This window comes from Bactrocera oleae, chromosome 6 (assembly GCF_042242935.1).
Source record: "Bactrocera oleae isolate idBacOlea1 chromosome 6, idBacOlea1, whole genome shotgun sequence".
Taxonomy (NCBI): Eukaryota; Metazoa; Arthropoda; class Insecta; order Diptera; family Tephritidae; genus Bactrocera; species Bactrocera oleae.
The window spans coordinates 71,035,945-71,063,850 of record NC_091540.1 but is presented as its reverse complement, the minus strand read 5'-3'; the positions used below and the strand labels follow the sequence as shown (position 1 = coordinate 71,063,850).

Sequence of the window (27,906 nt, the reverse complement as noted above, 5' to 3'; positions counted from 1 at the left end):
AGGCTCGTATTCGGAATGAGCTTAACTCCTTCGCGCTTACGACCTAAGCCACCACAAAAGTGGAAACGTGGCCGCTTAGTCACCGTTTTATTATTATCTTTTGTTCAATAAGCAATTACTCACTCAACGCACATACATAAGTTGGAAAACTAGCCTATTAAATGTTTATTTTATTATGAATTCTGGGGTTTTTACCGATAATACAGATTTTTAATTCAGAAGGCTTTTCATGATTATAAATTTGTCATATCATAGAAATTGAAAACATAAATCTAAATAGGTATGCGCAACGATTTTTCATATAGGAATATTCGTTGTGTCTATTTATAGCATTTCGCATATTGTGTGGTGTATTTTTCTTTTTCGAAGTTATACTTTTCGATGTTCCCTCTTGTGGAATTACAAATTAGTACTCAAAAAGTTTTCATTTAACATTTGCTCCTTCTCTACTCTTCAACATTCTCTGGACGAAGACTCTCCACTTGAAAAATGAACGGAACTTAGGGACGTCATCTAATCAGAGAATTCTCTGATCTAATGTTGTAGCAGAGAACTTAAAACAACATTCATTGTTCATTCAGAGAAGAAGTTCTCTGGTTCATTTAAGTTCTCTGGTTGTAGCTCGTTTGAGCAGAGAATGTAAAAGCAGAGAATGTAAAAGAAAGTTCTCTGGTTTGAGCCGCACTGTGTCACGTTTCGTCAATCATTGTATTTAAGGAATTTACGCATTGAGAACAGTTCGACGAAACAAAATTCCATGCTGTAAATTGCCAGTGAACATTCAAAATCGGGAAGATGCCGATGAGTATGTAGGTTCGTTTTATGGGATTGATATTTCCACTGTCCCAAGGACAGACTCAAAAGTGGTCAACATGGCTTCAACATAAGCTAGCATAAAACCATACGAATACAATGTATGTGCAACGCCCGAACACTCTCCAGAGGTTCAACAAAAGAACAAAAAGTGTGTCGTAAAATTCTCATGTCCAAATGTTATACACGAATATAACAAGTATATTGGCGATGTGGATCTTATGGATTCATCATTTGGGCGAAGCCAAATCCGCATCAGGTCCCTGCTTGATATGGCAATGATTAATTTGTAGGTCCTATATTAACGTCATTACTCCATAACAGCGCAAACAAACCCTATGATGAGCTTGCACGAATTCATTGTTGTTACAAAGAAAAGAGCCGGAAGTAACATTGAAAATCAGATTTCTGTGAAACGATTCCGTCCTAACAGTAGCAAAATTGTTTTCTAGAATTCCATACAAACTAATGTATCTTTTATCAGTTTACTAATACTTTTAATCAAAATTCAATGAATATGGATTTTTGTAAAAATATATTCTTAAAATTTATGTATGTATATCTCTAATGAGCACCTCTCTCCACCTCATCTAATAAGGACCAACCAATAAAACACCCTGCAAAATCGAAAAAAAAATATTTTTAAGAAAAATCATAGAACAAAAGTTGGTTGCAACCGACAATTCAAATAAATATCAAAATTTTGAATGAATCAGAGTTATCAGGCTTTTAAGGGTTAAATTTACAGTAAGCTTTTTTATTATTATACCGAGATGGATTTGCATTTCAATAAATTTTATTAAACTTCAGCAGTCCGAAATGTTTACAATCCCTTCCTACTGATAAAATAAACCTGAAATTCAATTACAACAGAGAAATCAATTACCATAATTCAGTCCCAATGGAGTCAACATGTGAAACCCTCTTCTCCACATCTGAGAAAATATAGTCCCTTAACCTTCCAAGATGTAAGTGCCACATATTGTGCATTTGATCAGACGTCGGCGAATATGAAAACAAATATTCGTGTGGGTTGGAATCACCTGTTTTATCTTGAAGTATATCACAAGTGGGCTGGTCCACCGCGCAAAAGACTGTATAAGCCTGCGCTGGAACAATCTTAATGTTTAACTGATTCGTCAATAAGCCCGTTATGTGTATATCGTCGATCCAAAAGAATTTGGCTCTCTGTGCTGCATCGTACAAGCGTCGCACAACATCGCCTGAATAGACGATGCCATAACCCGGGCAGTATGGTGGATATGTTTTGTTGGGATAGTTCCTATAGCTGGCATACCACCTAAAACGATAACTACGATGTACACGTACACCAATCTTTCGATTGCAAAACAATAGATCCCTCTGTTGTCTAAAGAGTAGCTTCAGAGGCTTGCTGATGTTGGTGATGTGTTCGCCGGCCTGATTGTCCGTTTGGGGTAGCTGATTATGTAACATAGTGTTGTGCAGGTAGATCATCAATTGCGGTGTGTTGAGAAAGACATCGTCATCCACTTTAATGAGAATCTTAGAATTACCACAAAAGGTGAGAAACCATTTCATGGCCATCACATGTTTGTAGGTCATATTCTCATAGCTATCGACGAATGAACCTTGCACCATATCGTCGTATTCGAAATTCTCCCGCTCCAACTCTGCCTGATTCGTCTCGGTGCCGGGTATGCCAAGCATAAAAACCACACGAAAGGGTATGTTGTTCTTATGTAATGGCAACTCGACGAAATTCGCCCACGTTTGTCGTATCAATTTGCGTTTATCTCGATTCTCAGGCGCCGAAGGTACGACCACCAATGCGTGGATGTTGGGATTGCAGCTAGGCTGGTTCATAATGTACGTGAAATTGTAGAGATCGATTAATTGTCTGCTATCGTGATAATCGTCATCTTCGGTCGGTTGTATTGACATTCGTACGCTTTCGGTAATGCGATATTTACTATTTCTCAGAGATGGTATGAATGCGTACGCACATTCCCAAAGCAAGTAGCCAATTACCAAGCCCACTAATGTTCCGACAAATAGACTAGCTACACTGGTCGCAGGCATTTTGCACAGATTTTCACCAATCCATACCGTTGCAGCCGATTTCGAAAAATAATATTTTAAGTAAATAATAAAAAATGACAGAAGCAAACATGAATGAACGGGAATTATTTTGTTTGTAAAGTTGATTTCATATTCAAAAAACATAATATTATCCTCCTCTTTAAATGCTCATAAGAATCGTCTTTTTTTATTATATAGTCATGCTTAAGAGGGAGAGGGACTAAAAATTTAGACAAACATTGAATATCTGAGCTTGTAAGATAATGCTTTTCAGGTGCACACGAATCCGCGTACATATTTATGTTTAACTTGTTTGCAAAACAACAACAAAGCAAGTTCTAATACCCACACCTTAAAAGAAATGCAACAAGTGAAGCCAATCGATATGAACTTTATACGCTTCTCTTCAATAATTCAAGGACCAACAACTGTTCGATCCCATACTTTAACTAAATAATAATTTGTTTAAATTTTAGGCGTAATGCGTACTTCGACAGGAGCACAGGGAACCTAAACAGCTTGCAGCTCTTTCACTTTCGATATATATTTTGCTTTTCGGATTGTTAGCATGTAAGGCAGCTGTAACGGTGCTATCAAAGGGTCCAGCAGCATTCACAACACTTAAGTGGGCTGATCTGAAGTAATCCTAGTACTATAGTGTTTTTTTTTCGGCTGCCCTTAAGGTTCCAAGATCTATTTTACTATTAATACTTCTGATTCTTTAAATGAAAGACCAATTAAATACATCTTTATTCTTTTATTCATGTATATATAATCTTTTCAATTGAACTTTTATTCGATCAATTCTCAAAACTAGTGAAATATTTCTATTTTTATATATAAAAAATTAAAAAATAACGTAACTGAGATAGTAAAGTTCTTATATAACCTACAACTTCATACAAAATTTTTTTTTTTTTTTTAATACTTTTGCATAATTCTACCATACAATGCGCACAAGCATAGCTGTAAATATTTCTATTCATTTACATTCATTTCTTATCGTATATACCTGAAAAGGTGCTTCGATTTTCGTTATCATTTTCTTGGTATGGGAGTCGCAACCGTATCACGTCACGTCAAATGTTTTCCGTAACTTTCATGAATGAAAAAAATACACAAATAAAAACAAAATACAAGTACTAACATACAATACATGCATGTTTATATATCAGTTCACATGCGCTCTTTCTTTTACAAAAGAAAAACAAAACACCTGTTCTGTTTTAGATGTCTACAATAATTAAATTAAAGGAATTTTTTTATATATGTATGTGTATATTTTTATGAAAAATTGGCTCCAAGGTTTAACTACACACATAAATTAAACATTAATAATTAGAGTCACACTCATTTTTTACATCCTAGTTACATAATTTCCACCTCTCTCAGCCACATACATATGCGCGTATATATATATATATACATATATATTACTATTATTTTTATTATGCAATAGAATATTGGAATTTTACAAACAATCTACAATATTTCAATTATATGCATATATGTTATGTACATGTTTAATTTATTTATTTATTTACTCACTTGGACCATTTTCATATCCAATCCAAAATTAGAATTTGAATAGACTTTGATTTTTAGTTACTCTCTTTTGTATAAATATACTATGTATCTTAATTTTTTCATACTTGTACATCTGGATTCATTACAAGGTTCGCAAATTTCGTTTCCTTATTTAATTATCTTTTTTTTAATATGTATGTATTTATGTATGTCAGGCTATTGTGCAAACTTCAATCTTAAATATTAATTTCAGTTTTTTGTACGCGACTTATTCTATAAGACTTTCAATGCTTGCGCCAATTTCTTTATGTATGTATGTATGTATATGTTTATGATATAAGAAATCTAAGATTATTTTGGTACATATGAGTTGCATCAGTTCAACTGTATCTCTCTTTTTACTCTTTCACTTAAAACCACGACTATGCAAATAGAAAACATTTTTATAAATAATAAAACATAGTAACGTAGGTGCAAGTAAAACGTAAGTCAAATGAGTAAAACTCAAGTTAATGAAAAGTATGTGCATATCGCTTGCGCGACACATGAATGCCATAACTCAAAAACACCAAAATTTGCGCTGCATTGTCAGCAAGCTTTGATGTATGTATATCAAAATATCATAACGGTATTATGTTAATATCATTTTTTTTTTTTGTTTTTTGGAAGGAGTTTAAAAGCCGAGTCACTTAAAATTTTTGTTTCGCTTTGCTTTCGCTTAGACATTTGACAGATAAGTTCGATGCATACTTTTGTAGTTCGTTCACATCGAGGCAAAGCGAAGCAAAATGTTGGGTAACTCTCACATTTTTACGCTTTGCCTATCAACCGTCACCATTTTTATTAGACAGGAACACTGAAAGCAAAGCGTTCATTCTGGCATACTCCTTGCTTTCTTGGCTTCACTGTTAAAGTATGAATTATCACGCAAAGCGAGGAGGGTCTTCGAATGTATTTTTTTTTCAATATTTTTATAATTGAAAGATGAACATATACTGTGCCATAGTGAGACACTGAGAATTTTATGGGTGCATTTTAAATTGTCGAATTACAAAAATCTATAACATTAATCAAATATATATCTAGTTTGATATGTTTTCGAGCGATATTATTTGCGAAACCGAACATATATGTATGTATATGTATTTCAAAACTGCTAGTGCCTTTTCTCGACCGTCTGTGAAATTGCTTTTTAGCTATGCATAGCCGTCTACTTTTCAATAATAAAAATGATGTTCATTTCAATACGCCAAATTATTGACTATTTATGTTTGGAAGAGACTCTATGAATGGACATAAGTTAATGTGTATAACGATTTAAACTACTCATGAAATTTTTGTGGAGTTGAACGATAGCAACAAGTTTATGAAACGACATGTTGTACACATTTCACTCGATTTGACTTGAAATATTAAGAAATATGTTAAGAGAGTGGTTATCCAAGAATAGTTATAATATAATTTGAATTTAAATTTTTTTAGCGTAAGTGTATGAATGCCATATTTACTTTTATTTGAGAGATAAATTACTACTTTGGCTACTTTTAAAAAACAAATTGAATTTTACAACAAATTTTGGTCTTCCAAAATTCGATTTTTTATCAGATCAAAAAATCGATAAGTTATTGTATGTAGAATTATACAGAACAGGCCGGAAAATATTGCATGACGATCAATTAATTTGTCTTCAAATTATCACTGCAACAAATTCGAAAAATGTTGTTCGGAGAAAAACGCGTTTAAAAATAATCTGGCGGGCTGGATTGAACTGAGCGGCTGCCGTTTAAATGGATGTAACTCAAAAACTATTTGAAATATTGTTTTGAAATTTTATTATGTTATTTTAAAGGGTATAAATCTAGTGTGAATTTTTTCATATTTCGATAAGGAATAATTTTTTAAGTCAGGAATAATTTTAAATCAAAGGAATTTTTTTGCTTTGCAAATTGCACTTTAAACATAAAGTTAAGAAAAAAAACATTGATAAGATGCCAAAAATTGTAGTTGTTATCAATTTATATTCGAAAGCGAATTTTTTACACCAAAATAAAAACTTAAAAAAAAGAAACGAAAAAACGAAAAATAAAATATCGATAAAAAGATACAAGCACTAGTCCAATCACCATAAAAAACATACACGATATTGGATTTTTTGCGTTTTCGAACCATTTCTGACAATTGCAAAATCACATACTTTTACTTTCTAATTAACACACCAGCTCGGTAAGCGCGAACAAAGCTAAGCTAAAGGTTTCAGACATTATATTCGTATAAACTATAGATATAATTATAGTTAAGTGGCCATGAGACACTTTCGAAAGAATTCTGTCTTTTAATGGAGCATAATTTTCAATCAAAACTTCAAAATTATTATTAAAAAAATTAAACTATTATAATTTTACTAATGCTACCATAAACACATTTATTTAAAAATAAACTTTAAATAATGTATGCCTAGTAAAAACAACTCAACTAATTTCATTTAATAACTTTTTTATGCGCGCTTTGAAAACTTTGGTCAAAACTCGCTCTACAATTCCGATCGCAAAATATGTACTTCTTAGGCGAATTGTCTTCGTTTGCACAGCTCAAACGTATCCATTTCACATATATGTATATGTGTATATAATTTTAATCTAAAGTTTTGATGTTCAACATTTGCACTATATGATATGAAATTTGTGCAGAATGGTCACTAATATATATTATACTCGTATAAGATAAATATTTTACTGAATATTTGCTTTTTACATGATTTATTATGTTTACTTCGCTATAATTTACACATTGGAATATACACAAGTGATTTACTTTAATAGTAACAGTTTTACACAGATAAAAAAGAAAAAAGAGTTAAGAACTTATATGTACTATGACAAATGTGCTTGTATGTGTGTGTAAATTTATATGCACTAGTTAATGTTACTATCTGTAGCTCTTAAATTTATTGTAGTCAGTCGGGTGAGGTGATGTCTGCTGCTTGGCGGCGGCATGCAGCGCTGCAAATGTGGATGTTGGAGCAGCCGAGAAGTGTCTGTGGGCTTTGGCCAGATACATCTCCCAAAGCCTTTGCACCTGCTGGGGATTGATCAAATGCCAGGCGTACAAGAACTCCACTTCATCACTATTCACGGTGTCATTGAGCAAATTGTCACAATCAGTTTCGTAGAGTATGTATTGGTCGGCGTTTTTGATGGCGATGCTTAGATTCTGCGCCAAAACACCCGTTATGTGGACGTCATCGATCCAAAAGTAGGTCGACACCTGTGCAGCATTATATAAGGCTAGCACCACGTCGGGCGAATAGATAATGGCATAGCCGGGACAGTATGGCGGATAGTATTTGCCGGGGAACTCGCGCACTGTGACGCGCCATTTTGAGCGGTAGCTGCGTTTGACCATAGCGTTGATGTTGGTTTTGCAGAAAAGCAAACCGCGTGGATGGCGGAATATCATTTGTGCGGCATTGAATTGTGTGATATTTGTGTGTGTGTGCGCAGCATTGGCATCGGCGGAGTTTCGTACATTATTACTGCTACTCGTGATACTACCGCTACTACTACTAGTGTCTACAATAGTATTATTCTCAAAAGCTTTTCTATCATTATCGGCGGTATGTTGTAGAGATATGGCAGCACTGGCTTGAGCATCCCTAGCGGCAGCGGCAGCGGCAGCGTCGGCGACGACAATAGGTGTATTCTCTCTAACATTTTCCAGATCACCGTTGACAGCAGCGCGGTCCAGGTAGATGAGTAGTTGTGGTGTATTCACGTAGACGTCGTCATCGACTTTGATGAGAATTTGCGCTTGCGCACAATTATATAGAAACCATTTGAAAGCCATCACATGCTTATAGGTCATATTGCGGTAGCTATCCACAAAGGAACCCTGCACAATATCGCCGTTTTCGAAATTCTCACGTTCTATATCCAACTGCAGCGCTTCGGTCTCAACGATACCGATCAAAAAGATTACTCGCAATGGCATAACACCATTCACGGACGGCAATTGATCAGTATTGGCCCACGTCTCACGTATAAGACGTCGCTTCTCCTCATTGGCTGGCGCCGAATGTACTAAAATTAGTGCTTGCACATCCTGACTACAACTTTTCTGGTTTATAAGGTACGTAAAGTCGTGCAGATCGATTAATTGATGGAAGTCAACCGGTGGAAAGCTATAACCTCTCGCATTTCCTATCGTTGTTGTTTGCACCTCTGCAGTGTTCTTCAGTGTTGCCGCTGTGACTAACGGTGAGGGCGTACTTTTTACTGAGCTGACACTTCGTAGACTCGTCGTGTGCTCATTAAATATGTGTTGACTCTTATTCTTATGGCTAGTACTAGACCTATGTGTATTACTACTGGTACTGGTAATGCTACTACTACTACTGTGGCCGCTAATGTGAAGACTATCGTCCGCTTTTCGCGTTACTTTGGCAGCGATTTCATTCGCCTCGGCGCTATCGGCTAGTAAATGCTTACCGGCGTATAGCTGTTGTTGTGCTATGACATTGCGCACCGCGACACCGCTGCGCCAGACTGATGGCCATTGTCCGACTTGTGGTTGCTGGCGTTGTTGGCGTAACGGCGGCACGTAATCGTCGAAGTCGGGGTTTTGCTGTAGGTTCACATTCCCCGCACCACTGCCGTCGTATTCGACATTTAGCATAGCCGGTTCCTGCATTCGCCATATCACAACGCAGACATTCAACAATACTATTAATCCCCATAAGGGACGACGTTCCAACATGTCCAGCACTGCCCGGCACCTACTCCGGGCATAAATTTCGTCGCGTCTCAAATAATGGAGACGTTGTCTTGGGAGTATTCTCTAACTTTTTTGTGACTTTTGTTGAATTTTAGCTCAGCGCCGTTGTTCGCATTGGAAATGTGATGATTATTTGAGTTTAAAGGTGCAGGTTCATTTTCCAAAGTCACCCGTTAAGTATTGATGCAATTGTCTTCCGAATTGTTGAAGGGATATCTGAAAATAAAAAAGGTTCATTAATAAAAAATAAATGCAAAAAGCCACAAATTTTATGAAAAAATCAGGTTTAATGGCCCTACTACCTCGCGCGTAAGAGTTACAATCGGACCACTATAGCATATAGCTGCTGGAATCAAGTGCTTGGTATCTTCACGATATTAGGCACGAGTTATTGTTTAAGGTAAACATGTATTCTCCGAGGAAATTGTTCAGATCGAATCACTATAGCATATTGCTGTCATACAAATTGAACGATCGGAATCAAGTTCTTGTAAAGAACCTTTGTATTTGTGACGGGTATTATAGCTTCGGTGCAGCCGAAGTTAACGTTTTTTCTTGTTTTTAGGTATTTCCAACAAAATTTCACGATGGGACCGAAAGGCACCCCAGTATGTATGTATGTGTAAATGAAAGTTTTCTTCTATCCAAAAATACCTTTGCAGCAACATTAGCAACTATTTCATATTTATTTAGCAGCCTTAAACTGTCGAATAATTATTCAAGTGCATAAATCCGGGCACACACTCATACATACACATTTATAGCAAATAAATGGTGGGAGTGTGCAGCAATCATTTTCCTCAAAAGCGGCTTGTCAGTTGTCATACATACAAAGCATAGAAAAGGAAAATAAAAAGAACATCAGTCAGAAGCGCACAAGAGCAAATCAAGCGTCAGCATCGTCACACTTATATGTTTGTATGCATATAAGTATATACGTATGTATGTACGTGAAGGGAATGCGCGACAATTTCAATTCAGTGTCAAAGTCAAATGGAAGAGATTATATCGCGACGACAGCGGAGACAAAACAATAGACCCCTACAGCGCCGCAAATAGCAACAATAACAAAGCGAGCAACAACAATCTGGGCAATTTCAATAGCAATAATCAGAGCAACAGCGGCAGCAGCACTGGAACTATGCGAACTATCAAGCAAGTAAAATATTAGAGAAGAAGGTACATATGTGTGTATGTGTACATATGTACATGAGTATGTGGCGGGATCCACAAAAGTTCGGCGAGTGAATATATTTATGTATATTAGGTTGAGGATCACTTTTGGGACTGCTACAGACCATCTTTGGTCTTTGGTGAAACCGGAAAAATCATATACAAATACATACATAGATCTCATTAATCGAACAAGAGGATACTTAAAGTATGATATCAAATCTCACAAAAGCGGGGCAGTCAAGATGGAAATGTTGAGATGTTTTTACCTCGGCTTTTTAACGAAAATATTAAAGACCACTATAGAATTTTAAAAAATCTTATAGTTTTTCGCTTAAAATATGCTTTAATAGGCATAAAAATAAGTTTCAAGTTGATTTGTAGCAAGGAAAATTTTTTAAAACGAATTTGAGCGTATATAGTAAGCCGACTTCCGGCTCAGGTATAGTTATAAGTCAAACTTTAAACGCGTTTTTCTTAAAACTATTTTTTTCCAATTAGCGAGACAAAAAACTTTGATAATTTTTATCCGATCGACTTCAAATTTTGAGATTATCTTTAGATTTGGATTTTGCATAGAAGTACGTAGGGAAATTGCGAGAAAAAAAAAATTCCTTGGTAGATTATATCACAAAAAAAAATAATGAATGATTATATGCCCGCACCAGTGGTCATACCCCTTAAATACATAATATTTTAAGTCTAAATTAATAAACTATTTTGAATTTTCAAATTCATTTTAAAGAAAAATTTCTATAACAAACTCATATTACCCGAGTAGAAAAGTATTTTTGCTGGCGTCGCTATTCATACCGATCTTCAACAATTTTTTCTAAAGAATATTTAGAATTTACCCTCAGTCCTATAGAATATTTCTCTTGCGAAGTTATAATGCAATGATAAAACTGTCGGTCGCAAAATACTGGAATGAACTATTAATTAAATAAGGAAATCAGCGTCAATCCTTCACTGAATGGATAGAGACCAAGTGATGAATGAAGAAAGAATTATCTCAAAATAGGAGAGTCTGCAGTGTTGCCCTCAGTACTTATGCTTCAGTTGGTGACAAACATGCCGGCCTTCCGTACTTACCGCCCGTATCAAACGTAATTTGTCAAAACTTATGCTCGCAGTGACAACGTGGAAATCAGTTTTTCAATTTTGCCATTGCTCAATTTTTATAGATGGTTTAACACATATCTAGCTATTAAGTTTAAATAGTTGTACACATATGCATGTGTGTACGTACTCATTCGGGTTAACGTTTAACTTGTTATTGCTGTGAATTAACTTTTTCCATTCCTGTTTTTTTCGATACAGACGATCAAATCGAAATTTAAATACAATTTAAAGACCAAGAATAAACATTTTTGGTACGGAAATTCAACACGCTTTCAAATTTTCTCCAACACTTGTATTTTTAAGCATTTTGCTATTTCTATACATACATTTCTTTATATACATATTGCTCATGACAGCAGCTTTTTGGTGAGGCTCTTTTGATTTCAATCACAAAATAATTGAGACAATTTTACCCCCAGTACGAGCTGTAACCAAAAAAACAAAACCAGCCGTATATGGTTATTAGACCAGATTCGATAATTTTTGGTAGCAAAAAACATAATGGTAGGATGAAACTCATTGGAAACGGAGAGATAAAATAACAAAAATTAAAGGAAAAATAATTGACGGGCGATCTGAGATCGGGAAGAAGAAGAGGAGGGGGGTGATTGAATGTTCAAGGGTTAGAAACAGTTTATCTCGATTTACGGCAAAACCTAACTTATGTTGCTATACTACAGAATATAATAGTTTTGTTCTCCTAACGGTTGTTTGTATAACCTAAAACTAATCGAGATAGATATAGGGTTATGTATATATAAATGATCAGGTTGACAAGACGAGTTGAAATCCGGGTCTATCTGTCCGTCCGTCCGTTGTAGTGGTCCGATTACGCACATCTACAATACCGATCTCTCTTGGGTGCCAAGGAACATACTTGTATGTAGCACGTTTCATCCACATATCTCAATTTATACTCAAGTTGTCGTTTGCACCGATAAAAGTTACAAACATGCAAACATATAGGAGGCCGTTCCGCTTCAAGCAGACGACTGCAGGGGTGGTTTCTGCGAAAACATATCAGCAGAAACTGCTTGGAGAGGAGCTCGTTGTATTCCTTCACCGAAAGCATACGGGCTTCACTGTGTAAGTGTTCGATTGGAGACATCAAAGGGCATCCCGATATAGTTCGGAGTGCATTGTTCTCGCATGTCTGAAGGCGATCATATCGGAGGAGCGTAGTTTAAGACCGGCCGGCTATGAGCTGTTGGCAAGCGACTTGAGCATTTTGTTGCGGCTCTGTACTTTGGCAGTTATCGCGGTCGTGTGAGAAGTAGCACAGTCTGTCAAATATAACACCTAAAATTTTAGGATTGGGGAAGAGTGTTAAGCTCCGTTATACAAAACTGGAGTTTAATAAATGAAATTATCAACATTTAAAATACATACATATGGATATACATATATATATATATATATATCACAATTATTTAAAAAAATATGGTTTATATGTATGTATGGTTAGTAACGCATAGGAATGTGCAAGGATTATTTTCGTTCATATTTTTGTATGTTGCATGTGAGAAGTGACTGGTCGGTCAATGACACATTATAGCAGTGACTCAGAACACCGATATGGGTAACGCTTGATATTTAAAAGCAAAAATGAATATTTAAAATATTTATAGTATATGTGCTTAATTTCTTTGTGTGATTTGTTATGATATTTATTTTTTAACAACAGAACACATTTTTTTTTTAATTTATCTACTTTTCGACATTGTGTTCATATTGCTAGATATGCTCCATATTTTATTTTTAAACTGAATTGAAAAGCTTGCTTTATCCAAAATTGTTTGAAAAATGCCATATCTAAAACAAGATTCGAAAACGGTCTGTATGTTATGTGGTAAGTTTCAAGATAGGTTGTTACTCAATCAAACACGACGAAACTGTTTTAAATCTGCTCTCGAGATACTGTAATCTATCAATCAAGTCACGAAATGCAATAATGATACAGCAACTAAATGGAGACCATAACGAATTGCGGCTGTTGGCTACATCTCGACGCAGCTACATAAGTCAAGGGAGCATAATTGAGTAACGAAAATTGACAAAAACAAAGAAAAATTAGAAGTAATGCAATCTCAGTTATGACGTCAGTGATAATCGATTGTAGAAAAGAATCTCTTATAAAATAATATAACCGAATCAAACATAATAATAACTTTCTCATGTTTTAATAAGCGAAATTTTATCGCTACTACTTTCCAAAAACAAATAACAATAATTAATTGAAAAACTTTGCTTACTTTCTTAATTATATTTAGATCACTTTGCACTCATATCACATTCTGTTGTAAAAGGTGCTATTAATTTCAGCCAACTCTTTTGCATTTCGTTCATTTACCCCTTCAACCCATAGAGACCAACATCTCGCACCGTTGACGTTAATGTCTACCTTTACTTTTGTATGTAAATAACATAGAAATTCACACGTAACGCGACGTCTCGAACGTAAAGAATAAAACCAAAACGGTTCACTTCACACTCTTGACCTTTAATGAACTGACTTAGCCGTAGAAATACTAGGCTGACAAACTACCCTCCTGTCGGTTTGAATTCGAGTAAGTTTGCGTGCGTGTTTCAAAAAGTTAAAAGACAAGTTATGGTCATGTGAAAAGGCTTACAAGACTTACCCTAAAACACAAAATGTTCATTCTACGAGACTATTGATTCATAGTACACCCTCCTACAAAGAAGTTCAGCATAACATTTGCCTAGCAACTAGTCAAACATGCCCTTATGCCCCTGCTCCACAAATGACAGGGTACGGCATGTAAGAGGAGACAAATAAGTATTGTATCGCTCAAAAGAAACGATTGCAAAGTTTATTAAACATTTGAAATGCTCAATGATCCCTTTAACACAAGCATGATAGAACAACGCTTTCAGATGCAATTCACTACCACACACGTATGCAAATTATGCAAATATGAAAGTTTTCTTGCTTATCAATTATTTCTATCCAATATTTGTCGTAAATTATATTAATATTGCACTTTTTTGCGACATTATATTAAAAATACATATAATATATAACTGCGAAAGTTTACCATACATACATTCAGATACAAAACCCGAGGGGAAGCTAGTACCTTCGATAAGGGCTCTTTGATATACACAGTACGAACATTACATTGCCTTATCTATTGCGAGTGACTTCCGGGCTCTGAATGCCCAATACCTAATGTTTAGTGTTGACGTAGTCTTATTTTGTTGCACACCACCTTATACACATTTGTAGAAGGCACGTATATTATTTGCTAAATTGCATGGTGCACAATGACGCATAACTTGCAACTTGGTCTGGCATACAGGCAGTTGGTTACAACAACAACAATTGCTGAAAACTCCAACACAGAAGCATAAGTTCAACTTGCCACAAAGCTAGAACATTCCAACCCAAGTCCAAGGTTATATTTTATCGAAAAAATACTGAAACCGTTCACCGACAAAAGAATTTTTTACTTGACACACACACACTTACTCGCAAACATATAACACATACATAACATATAATTCTATGACATTAGTAACGCCGCATGCTTTACGAAATTCCGAACAACAACAAAACTAAAATGGGTTTAAGAGAGTGCTGAACAGCAAAACTTGGGTCTATGCCAAAGCAATATTCTGCGCCTCAAATCATATATTAATAAGCATACATATGTACATATTGAAATTGTTATTTTCCATCACATGCGTATACAATTATAAATACATATTTACAGAGTGCACTGCATTTGCGATTGCAGAAAAGTTGCAATTCGAATATTTGCAGTTGCTTACCTTCCTCCAGAATTCAAATATCTGGAAGAACAATATAAATACTTTGTTTTCTCTATTCTTCTCTCTCGCATTTGTGTAAATCAAATCAAGACACTTAAGGCCTATTTCCTCGTTTTGCGTGACAGTTCCTACTGAAACAGCGAAGCGAAGAAAACAAAGGTATGCTTTTGCTTGGCTTCGCGTCGAAAACTTTTTATGTGGACATACTCATACAAAAGCGCACATCGAACTTTTCTGTCAAAACAAATGTCCGACGCAAAGCGAAGCAACAGTTCTGTGTGAAAAACGTTTTTCAGCTGTCTTAAGTAGAATTGATCGTCGCTGTGCATAGATCTTATCTCAACAGATATACAATATGTATATAACAATAATTTAAGCAATCAGGGGCATATATGTATGTACATATGTAAGTTTGTGAATCTAATGTAATGCATCCCAAATTATATTTTATGCACATGCGCTTCACGCATTCGACGTCTGTCTTCACAGTATCAGCAAACCGTAACTTCGCGTCTGCTTCTTCACGACTAATTCAACAATTAACACCTGCCGGATATTACCACGTGATAATATTTAGCATTATTCAAATAAACAAACACAAAAAGGAAAGCATTTTATTTGGAGTAGAGTACACATCACAAAGTATACATCAATAACATTTTTCTAAATTGCACATTATAATTGTAAGGGGCAGTGTTAGTAGAGAGAAAACAGATAGACTAATAAGAAGATTGCAATTTAAAAAAATTGAATAAAAACAATAGACTTGGGTAATACTTTTTTAGGGATAAATAGACCGCAAGGAATAAAAAGTTTGTGGTAAGTAAGAAGGCAGTGAGTTTTACATATATAATTGTATATATGTACATACACACACATAATTTACAAAAGAGATGAAAAGAAATTGGGTTCCGTGCAAGTAAAGAACACACTACTTTCTCACTTACCATACTATTTAGTTACTTTGCTTTATAAAGTTGAAACAATTTGGTATTATATAATATAATCAGGGTTTTTTAAATAAAAAATTTGGGTTTAACTTTTTTATTTTATAATCCGATGTTGGGATTAAAAATTAGACTTTCATTTTTTAATCCAAGATGTTTGGAATATGGGGACTAAGGGGATCTGATTCAATTTAAAGGAGAAAATAAAGATTTGTATTAAGGTACGTAAAAATATAGGTTTTTTCTTGTTAGTCCGGGTCAAATTTGGCACTTAAAATCTTACAATCCTTGTAAATGCGAACCCAGAACATTATTGCAGCCGTCTTAAGTGGTATGTTTCTTGATATTTGCAGCCGGTCTTTGTTAAAACGTTACAGGGCAAAACAAGTGTATATAAGATGTACCGGTATTAAGGGAGCGTTAAGATACAAATGTGTTGGTAGGGAACATTTGTTGTGAACGAGCCTTGATTTTTATTCTGTTTGGTGGGCATGACATCTGTCAAACATATTCAATACGCTTACAGTCATTGAACAAACAACATCATATTTTTTCATTGTGTTGAAAATGTCATATTTTGTACCGGAAAATGCTGATTTGCGGAAAGCATTAATTTTTTGTTTCCATTTGAAGAAAAGTGCTGCAAAGTCGCAACAATTGCAAAAGATGGTTTGAACGGTTCAGAGATAATGATTTTGATTTGAGAAATGAAATACGTGGAAGACCACCAAAAAAGATTGAAGGCGCCAAGCTGCAAGCAATATTGGATGAAGATGATACTCTGAAACAAAAGTAGATGGCAGCCATGATAAATGTTGCACAGCAAACAATTTTAGACCGTTTGAAAGATTTGGGAAAGATTTAAAAGTGTGGAAAATGGGTGTCACATGAATTGAATGAAAAACAAAAGGAAAACCGAAAAAACACATATGAAATTTTGCTTCAAAGACACGATGATTGTCACTGGGAATGAATAATGGATTTATTAATCCGGGACAACCAGCCACATCGACTGCAAAAAGATCGATTCGGTAAAAGGGCAATGCTCTATATATGGTGGGATCAGAAGAGTGTGGTATATCATAAGCTTATAAAACCTAGTAAATATATTAATACTAATCGCTACAAACAACAAATGATTAATTTGAACTATGCATTGATCGAAAAACGATCAGAATGGGTCGGAAGACACGACAAAGTAATATTGTAACACGACAATGCAACTGCACATAAAGCAAAATCGATTCAGGATACAATCAAAGTACTTGGGAGCGGCAACCACACCCGCCATATGCACCCGACTTGGCACCTTTCGACTACCATTTTTTTTTTCATTGATGTGACACGCATTGGCTGAGCAGAATTTCGATTCCTACGCAGAAGTCGAAAATTGGGTGTATGCCTGGTTTGCTTCAAAAGACTTCAAATTTCTATTGGCATGGTATCCACAAATTGTCAGAAAGGTGGTCAAAATGTGTAAAAAGCTATGGTCAATACTTCGAATAATTTTTTTACTTTTTCATTCAAAATTAGTTTTCATTTTCACCAAAAAAAAAAACGCTCAATTCATACCGGTAATTAAAGACATTGTTTCAGAGCTTATAAATAATGCCAACAACTCTGCTGAGCTATGCTAAGATCTATTGGCTTCTCTGAGAAGTTCAGCACCCGAAAAACTTTTTTGGCAAAAAGTAGACAAATCAAAACTATTAATAATTTCAGTATTAATAATTTCAGTATTGCAATCTTCTCCCGAAAAACATGATTATATCGAGAATATGGGATCACATCTAGAGTGGCCGTATGATCTACTAACTACCTCCCCATCAGGCTCATAAGATGTTAAAAGACTTCAGAGAAAAGCTTAGCATGCTGTGGAAGTTCTAATAATTCTATTTAATTGATCTGGATTTCAAATAACTTTACAACTGAATGAAATTGCTTGGAAATACTGGACCACCCTTTGCCTTTAAGACATATGTATGTACAATACTTGTAGATATTGAGATGTAAATGAGTGTGTGACTTTTGTCAGCAAGCTGCTAGACGACTTTCATAACCACTTACAACTCACAACTGTAATATCGTCCTCGTCATCATTAAATTTCGCTGGCAACAAACTGTGGCCAAACGGAAACTCTGACAATAGCGATGGATATAAAAACTATGCGACGAATGTATATACTCGGATATGGAAGGAGAGGCGGCGAAATTATTCATGGTATATAGTATATAAATGAGTAAATAAATACGTAAATAATAGCAATAAATATGGCATGTGCGTGCGTGACTGAGACGGTTTATAATAAAATGAAAATTGCATACGACGCCCAAAGCAAACGCATACAGGTGTAATCGCCCAAGTATTTACATACATACGCACATACAAAAGCGATGGCAAATGGTGGGGCTTTTGAAAAGGAGACTGTGCGTGGGGAACTCATTTGGGTACGTACCCTCTCATTCTATATACAAATGTACACCGATAGGACTATAGATATATACAAGTATTATATAATATGCGTACAAATGGTATTTAGATGCGCGTATACTGTCATATACGGCACCAGCCCAGCAGAATTACTTTGCAAACTATGCCCCAAGGCATCGATTGGCACTCGGGCATTGTCGCAAAGGCACAGCATTACAACACAATTGGAATACATATGCAAATATGTTATGTTCGAGTGCGTGCGAATGTGTCGGCAAGCGAATAGAGCTACATAAAAGCGCGTTTAACCTTTGACGTCTTCGTAGGAAACTGCAAAATGCGCAAACTTGCATATTTGCGGCTTTGCTGCCACAAAAGTGGCAAGTGGCCTGCAGTCATACTCGGGCGGGTACTTCAACACATACACACATACATACATACCATACTATATGTCGCCCGATGACACTGGCGCATCCTTCAGCTATCTGAAATTAGTATTGACTGACTGGCGTTTCCTCTTGCCTGACACAAGTCGCACAGCCAGCACACGCACGCAAACACACACAAGGCTCACATATACAATTTTTTTTTATTTATTACCAGTGTCAACAAAGGAATTGTTATGCATCTACATACATATATAACATATAATATTATGTCAACTCAACACATATACATATGTATGTAGATTTCCGATGAATTTACGAGCATATAAGGGACACCGAGGCATGCCTTTGTATGGCAGACCAACGGCTGGTCTGTGTACTTCAGAGCCACCCATAAAAATTTCTATTACACACAGTCTTCCTTCATTGCCATTCAAAAACTCATCACCGTCTACTTACTCACATATGCATACATAATATACTCGCATTTAGTATATTTACATAATTGCATATAAACATACATACATGCCTATGTATATGCTTGAGTACATAGCACATTCATAAATTTCAAGTAGTCCACTTAAATGCATGCAACACAAACAATGCGAGGACATGGCGTGTATAAGTAAATAGAAAAGATATTTTTAAATGTGTGTTGCTCAGTAATGCTCGTGTGTATTCGGTTGTAATTTTTAATTTCTTTGGTTATTAAATATTTTTCCATTATTTTTTATTTAAATTAGACTAAAGTATTGTGACCTTAAGACTTATGACCCATAATTCGGTATCAGCCTAAATATAGGCTAGATGGTACAGGAAATGTTGGTGCTGCCTACATATAGGCGCGCTGCTGAAATGTAGGTAACAACACTATTTCTTGGTGAGAAAATATGTAATCAAGAAGGTTTGCTTTCAAAGCTGCACAGCCAACTTTAATGATAAAAGCATAGCAAAACGTGCACTATGACGATTTCTTTCTGACAAACAGTGTAATTATGGAAGCTTTAAATTCTAAAATTGTGTGTAAGAGCAATACAGCGATATATAAGCAATTCCTACAGCCATTGAATCGATAATTTTTAGATTTGAAAACCAACGCAACCATCATTAAAGACTTTATCTAAATTATTTAAAAACAGCAAAATCTTTGATTTGTCGAGGCGTAAGTAAGCTGGGGTAAGATTGTATCATACGTGTGTATGCGTTATCTGCTTGTTGTTTCCGAATAAATAAGGGACATTGGTGATAAAGGCCTTAACATATGAAAGTATACTGTGTGATGCTGATGGTGGTTTATTTTAGATATGAACAACAGTGGTTTTGGAACAAAATTCCTTTTATGCGGCTGCGCACCCAACTTTCCAGCAGCACAATAAAGTCTTTAATCGGACTATTGAGTGCCAATATTGCCACCTGTATCAGCTCAATCATAAGGGCATTATGTGTACAACTATACTACAAGAATTAAAAAAATACTATGCATCGAGCACCCTTTATATGCATAATGAAATTATTTCTGTAGAAATGCCGGCAAAAGCGTCACCACATGAGCACGGTACCACTACAGGCGTGAAAGCATGAATGCATTGAAGCACTGCAGTTTGGGTTGGTTTAAATTACGCTGAATAATACTAAATTGGAACCATAATTATACACACACCATGTTGCTAGCGATAAATGGAGATTTCACAGCTGCGGCTTATGAATTGTAATGAAAGATTTAAGTGTATGTTTATTATTAAGAATTTCTCAACGACGATAGTGAACACATTATTCGCTTTCAAAATAATTCTGAGGAGTTTTATTTCCTTTCGAGTTTGTCGATCAATTTTCCATTAAAAACAAATAGGTGAAGCATAGTGTGGCGTAAAATAGGGATAAGTGCGGAGGAGGAGTTCAGCTGACTGATAAAATATAATTATAAATAAAATTCGATTGTTTTGTTATTCCATTTTCTGTCACCTTCAGTCTGTCTACGAACGACAATGCCTAATTACGAGTGAGCATAATTATAATTCACATCAGCAGTTATTTGCACACACATTTTTATATGTATTTATGTACATATGTGTGGTACTATGAATGTAGGTAAGTACGCTAAAATAGCGGTATATTAATCGTTCTACTCAGCATATAAAAACGAATAATTAATTATTTGATTAATTGGCTAATAAAAAATAAAAATCACCGGTGTGTATACAAGCGAAATAAACCGCCCACGTTTCCCTTGAACTATTTTGCAAGAACGTGATTTGCTTTACCCCTCAAACGTCTACTGTACCAGCTAGTAGTTGATAGATTCATATTCCAATAATTCTATAACACACAAAAAGGAATTTATATACTTATGTAAATGATTAGCGTGACGAGCCGAGTTAATTTAGCCATGTGCGCCGGTCGGTCTGTATATATGCATAGTAGTTCAATTTTTGAGATAGCGATCTGAAATTTTGCACACGTCCTTTTCTCTTCAATTACCTGCTCGTTTATCGGAACTGTATCGGTATCGAACCAATATAGGGTATAGCTTACGTACAAACTGATCGAACAAAATCAAGTTCTTGTATGAAAAACTTTTTATTTGTGAAGGGTATACGTACAGTACAACTAAAGTGAATGTTTTTATACTCTTGCAACATATTGCAACAGAGTAAAATAGTTTTGTTCACCTAACGGTTGTTTGTATCATCTAAAACTAATCGAGTTAGGTATTGGGTTATATATAATATATAGAAATGATCAGGATGAAGAGACGAGTTAAATTCCGGGTGACTGTCTGTATGTTAAGCGGACTACCACGCCATTAATCGAAAACATATAAACTGGCATAACTAAGCCGTAAATTAAGATACCTACGGTTTGAAAATCTTGAAAAAGTGGGTTTGGCCCCGCTCTCTAATAAGTTCAATGTATATATCTTTCAAACCAATAAAGCTATATGACCCAAATTTGTACAGGCTAAATTTTTTCAAACTTTCTTACGATAGTGTGAAAATATGTGAAATCGGATAATAGCCCCGACCACTTTCCATATAACTGTTTCGTTAAAAACTAATAAAAGTGCGATGAATCAATGTCTAAATGCGTGAAAGACATTAAATCTTACAATCAGGAGAAAGGAGAAATTCGGAGAGGATAATTAGGAAAGTAGTTATTATCTACATATACTTTCGTTTGTCTGAATATCAAAAATAGGTTGAATCGGGCGAATACTTCCCTTAGCCCGCATATACCTAATATAAAGATTTTCGAACTTTCGGGTCACTTTATACCGCATATAGCGGCCAATATGTGAGGTATCTTAATAAAAATGAGAGAGCGTGTTTTTCTAATTAGAGTGTATTTTTGTGCCTAAAATGGATAAAATTGGGTAAAAACTTGACCTAGCCCTTGTATGATTAATATCAGAATTTCCGTACATCCGGCTGACTTTACTCCATATGGATTGGTGATGGTATGTGAGATACCTTGAGAAAACGCAGGGAGCATTAGGGCTTTGATTCTTGCAAGCTGCAAGAGTATAAAATGTTCGGTTACACCCAAACTTAGCTCTTTCTTACTTGTTTTTATTTTATTTCTAAACAAAAAAAAATTTTCTGATAATGATCATAATAGTCTCTGACTTTTTACTATTTTAGTAATTAAAAGTAGAATTATTAATAAAAAGCTAACAACACTGCGGCTAAAGGCCTTTTATATATAATATTATATTACTTATTAAAATATGCAATCACGCGGTGTCTAAATATTATTTTATTTTTAGTTGCCAATTCCAGTAATTCACCAACAAGATCAAAACAAACGCAACAGAGAGAGCTCTGCAAAGCGAACTTCAATGATTCAGTCTCTCGGTTTTTTTATTGAAAGCGCCCGCGATCATATTGAAAAGCGAACAGACAAAATGTGTGAAAATATTTTTCGTATTCTTCGTCTCCTCATTTTGACGTTTGTTTTCAGGTTTACATATGTATATACATATTTATGTATTACATATAAATGTATATTATTAATATAACTTAAAACTTAAAGAGAAACAATGTATGAAAGCGGCTTTGAGCGCAGTCTTAACGGATATCCACAAATATATTAAGCGTGTTACGGTCATTTGGAGAAATTTTGTAAGATTATACAAATATACAAACATGTGTTAAAACTTTGTGAACGAAAACGCACATTAATGCAACTCTGCAATTCCATATGAAAAAATAAAAAAATACATATTTATTCGCATATTTGCACAAATATATAAATATGAACTCAAATCGCAGACAAAAAATGCATTAGGTTGTTAAGAAATATATATACGCTAATAATATTTACTTTATATAAATTTATAAAGATTCGAATTTCCATTTCACACATACTTATGCGCTTATGATATGTTTGCTTTCAAGCTAACATGCTAGAGTATCAGTAAATTCAACATCTGTTAGCTGAAAGATAACTTCCGATCATATACTTTAGAATTTACATACATACATACTTACGTATGTTCATATACTCGTATGACCGTTAGTAAGCTGATGGCAGTTTACAAATGAATGTATTGCAAAAGTCGAACAAAGCCGTAGAAAATGAAATGTTATGCACAAGAAGCAGTAATACGCGGAGAAAATTAGCAGGGAAACCCTCGTATAATTAATTGTATCAAAATTTATTCTACATTTACCTGAAAATTTCCTATATGCAGACGTAAAATTAACAATCATCTATGAAAATCCCGTTTATTACTTAATTAATGGTAAGAATGTGTGATGACTCACATTGCATTACCGTGCAAAAATAGTAGAATTTTATAATCACATACATATGTATGCACTATAATTGTAATAATTGATACGTATGTTTATATTTTAGTGACGGTACACATATGCAATATTCATTAAGTTACCTAACTCTAGTGGTAGGAGTAAAGCGGGATTACTTCTAATATTAAAATTTATTACTTCAAATGAGCATTCTAAAGCGTAAGTATTAGGGGTTTTGAATATATTGTTGTTGACAATTCAATGCAATACACTGCAGTTGCAGTTTTGTTCAAAGTAGTAAAATTTTTATTACCGGGTTTCGAATATATAAAAATAAACAAATAGCATCTGCATACATGTCCGATAAAAACAGAACAATTAAACCTAAAATGCAACCTAATATGAACAGAGCCAAGTTATTTTTTTCACCGAACACCGAATATAATATTGAATTATTTTATTTACAAAAATGTTTACATATTGCTCTTGCCGTAATTACCTAAATGAACTTTCGTGATATATTTAAAAAAAAAAACCCATAGTGATATTGTTCTTGTAACAGCAGATAGCACGTTCTCTAAACATTTTTTGATACTTTCGATAATTTTTAAACAAATTATCGATATTCAGTATCATGCTTGAATTATTTTATTTGCTACTTGTATTAGAAAAAATATTTTGTGTTTTAAACGAATTTTCAGTACTATCTTGTGTTTGCTATTATCATTTTGATATACAGCTGTATGTGCACACATTTGTATGTTCATTGACATTTGAGCAACTGAGGCAGTTTCGTTGATTTTGCAATGATTTAAACTTGTTTAAGTGGCATTTAGTAGCGGAATGTAGTCAGCATTATTTTTTATTGCCGAAACGCTTAAATTAAAGTGCAGTGAAGAGCAACAACCGGGCCAACCAACAACTTTGGCCAGAAAGCAAATGAAAAATCTCAAACAAATAAGCTGAGCTCAATATCATAAGCAATTACCGGAACATAAAGGCTGAGCTAAACGGCGAAAACAGTGGAATGCGAAAATTTGTCGAAAAAGCAACAACTTGACACTGATTCTCGCATTTCTACCTTCTACAATATATTTCACCGTTCATTGCCCACCACATTTTCTACCTTCTACCAATTTATGTATATATGTACATATGTACGCATGTACGTTTGTATATCGTTCTCTCAGCTCACATTCAGTGTGCACTTCACATAAAGCTGCCGCTAATATTGGGAGCATACAGCGGCCGCGTGAGCGGAAATCATGCTGAACAATGAAATATCTCTGATTGAAGTCAAAGTGCGAAAAGTGCTAATGAACTATGGGCTACATCAGCATCTGATAAAGATGAGGTAATGATTATAAAAACTGCGTGCATTTCGCACTTAAAATTGGCCACGTAGAAGAAAGTTAGACGGTAAAGCATTTCAAATTGTTTAGAAAAACTTGCTGATGTTTGTGTTAATGTATCCCATGAATGTTTGTATCCAATGAATTTCTAATAGCGAAGAAAATGCATTGCGATGCGTTTAAAAAGTAATAAAATTTGCATTTGCGATTGAAGAGTACAGTTTAACGCAAGAACAAGAGAAGAATTCAATTAATTTCATTTATTTTCACTTTTTTCAAATGGCTTTACTCGGCTGATAAATACAGCAACAATGGCGATGGCGTGTCGAGAATGCCAGACATTACTGCAACACGCTCACACATTCACACAATGCGACATTGCCGTTCAATGGGCGATGTGCTTGATGGCGTTGGCGTTGACGATGGTGCTGGCGCTGACGCGTTGGTGATTGTACTCATGACGATAGTAACATACATACATACATATGTATGTGCATGACACATGTATACAGCAATGCAAATGCGATGTTGACAGCGGTCTGAGCGAGAGTATTGGCAGCGCACACAGCAGTGCACATTGCAAAATAACAAGTAAATGCAAGCTGTTTCTGTCCTCTGGCATTCAAAGGCGAAGTTTACTTGGTTGATAAATAGAATAAAAAACGAGAAGGCAATTGAAGTGTATGCTTTGTTTGCAAATATAATTAACAAGCGCAGCAGCGATTGTCTTTCTTCAATAATACTTACAGTAGGTGGCATTAAGCACATGCTTATGCACATAAGTACATCTACATGTACAATATTTAGAAATACGCCTAATAAATGCGAGACAACAGCAATAATATACGAATTAGCATTTCAACAATTGATAACGAGATGTGCCCGAGTACACGAAAATAAATAGAACTGATTGATGTTATGTTAGCGCCTCAGCATGCACAAACATACACAAAAACACCGAGAATTCCTTACTTGCATATAGATGTAAATATATTGATAAATCGAAGTTAATTCTTCATTTGCCCTAACCAACAATGGTCAATATGTGCAGACATATGATTATTTGTATATTATCGGATATCTGCAATTATAGTTAACAGCACACATGTCAATGCACAAACTGTTAATGCTGTTAAAAAGCTAACATAAGTAATTACATATAAGCACTCAAAGGTAAGTGGAAACATTTGTTAAGGGAAATAGAAAAGTTAGTGAAAGTATTTTTAGATCTAAAAACATTGTAATTAATTTATCGGAGCCATCAGAGATAGGTGTTGTTTTTAGCCGCACAAAATTAAAAGCATTATATTACACCGCAATTAACATCAATGCACACTCATAAGCTTTCATTCATACATACATACGCATACAAATATTAATAACCTTAGAAGTAATTTATTAAAGTTTACCATCGGAAGTATTTAGTTGGTCATTAGCACATTGTTGAATATAATTGGATTTTCTTAAACATTAGACCCACTTTTGAAATTATATAAATTTTCATTAATATTTAGTATAATTAAAACTTATTCTCGAATTGCAAGGTAAAAAGATGGTCCGAATTTAATTTTTCAATATTTCTTAAATACTAAACTTAATAACGTACGGAATAGGCCCTGCAAAATTTGTTTAAATAAAAAAAGCAGCCGTACTACGTATTTACATACATATTATTTACTTTAAAGCACAACATCCAACACTGAAGCGCAGCTTTTATATTCTCCTAGCAACAGGATAAAGGGAGTGGCAGACTAGTTATCTATACAGAAAGATATTAACATACCTTTAAGATCAACTGCAGTTTTCGTTTTCAATTGCAACAACAACGTATGTACTTGTAAGTGTAATATCTACTTTAAACTGACTTCAAATAACGCTAATTCAAGAGGGAAACAGCGTATATATATTGCGAATCTAAATTATAATTTTCTCGAAAATTCGTTTAAGAAACATTTTAGGTACACACGCACTTTTCGGCACTTGTTATTTAATATAAAGATTTTGCTGCCAATAATGTTGAATGATTTTACGGTATTTATCTCCCAATTAAAAGTGTTAAATAGGCAATTGTGTCAAAAGGTTGCAAATCCAATAATGATGGTAATAAGTAAAAACGACTTTGTGACGCCGGTGGCCGAATGCACAGCTCCTTAAAGTTGCAACGATGCACATATGTTCACACACATAAGACGGAAGCACATTACGGAGCTGGAATAGCGCAGCGTTGGCGACTCAATGACGCGACTTGTTTTTCTGCAAGTTTTGCTTTTAATTTCTTGCTTGCACAAGTTGGCTTTGAATGCGCTGCCTTTTGCCGTTTGCTATTTTAGCCGCACTTATTTTGTTGTATTTTTATACTTTTTTTTTATTCCACACCCCCATTAAACACAAACAACACTTCCCGCTTCTTTTGTATCACTTTTTATACATTATTACCAGATAATTTACAGAACTACTCTCTTTACAAGGACGTCGAGGGTGGAGCAGTTCACGAATAACGCGCACATAAAAGAATAACGAGTAAAAGGAAAGATGAAGCATAAGCAAGGGGTAAAAATAAAAAGGATGCTGTGTTGGCTTTCGCTTTCTTTTACTTATATATCTGAGAAATTCTACTGGTGGCACCATTAAAAACACTTCACAATAAACTTTAGCACATATTTGCAAATATTAAGCAACCATTTTGTTTTATACAAAGAATATACACTTTAATTTAGTGAATTTTATATTTTTTTATCAATTCTGTACATCCTTCGTAGATATACATTTTTTCAAACGTAGAGA

General features: G+C 34.8%; 2 protein-coding genes across 3 annotated transcripts; both read right to left on the bottom strand.

Annotated features, from left to right (window-relative positions):
* Positions 1-1,329: 1,329 nt before the first annotated feature.
* Positions 1,330-2,954, bottom strand: LOC106623882 (beta-1,3-galactosyltransferase 1). Of its 2 annotated transcripts, none has more exons than XM_070111236.1 (2): positions 1,700-2,954; positions 1,330-1,430 (listed from the first exon to the last, which is right to left on the bottom strand). In XM_070111236.1, the coding sequence occupies exons 1-2, from the start codon at positions 2,872-2,874 to the stop codon at positions 1,400-1,402; spliced, it is 1,206 nt and encodes a 401-aa protein (XP_069967337.1). In that variant the 5' UTR covers positions 2,875-2,954; the 3' UTR covers positions 1,330-1,399. The 2 variants fall into 2 exon arrangements, with proteins under 2 accessions (XP_069967337.1, XP_069967338.1); XM_070111237.1 differs by lacking the exon at positions 1,330-1,430 and adding an exon at positions 1,541-1,649.
* Positions 2,955-3,616: 662 nt separating this feature from the next.
* Positions 3,617-9,411, bottom strand: LOC106623878 (uncharacterized). The gene has a single exon (XM_070111235.1). It carries the CDS (start codon positions 9,151-9,153, stop codon positions 7,327-7,329), a length of 1,827 nt encoding a protein of 608 aa, XP_069967336.1. The 5' UTR covers positions 9,154-9,411; the 3' UTR covers positions 3,617-7,326.
* Positions 9,412-27,906: the final 18,495 nt, after the last annotated feature.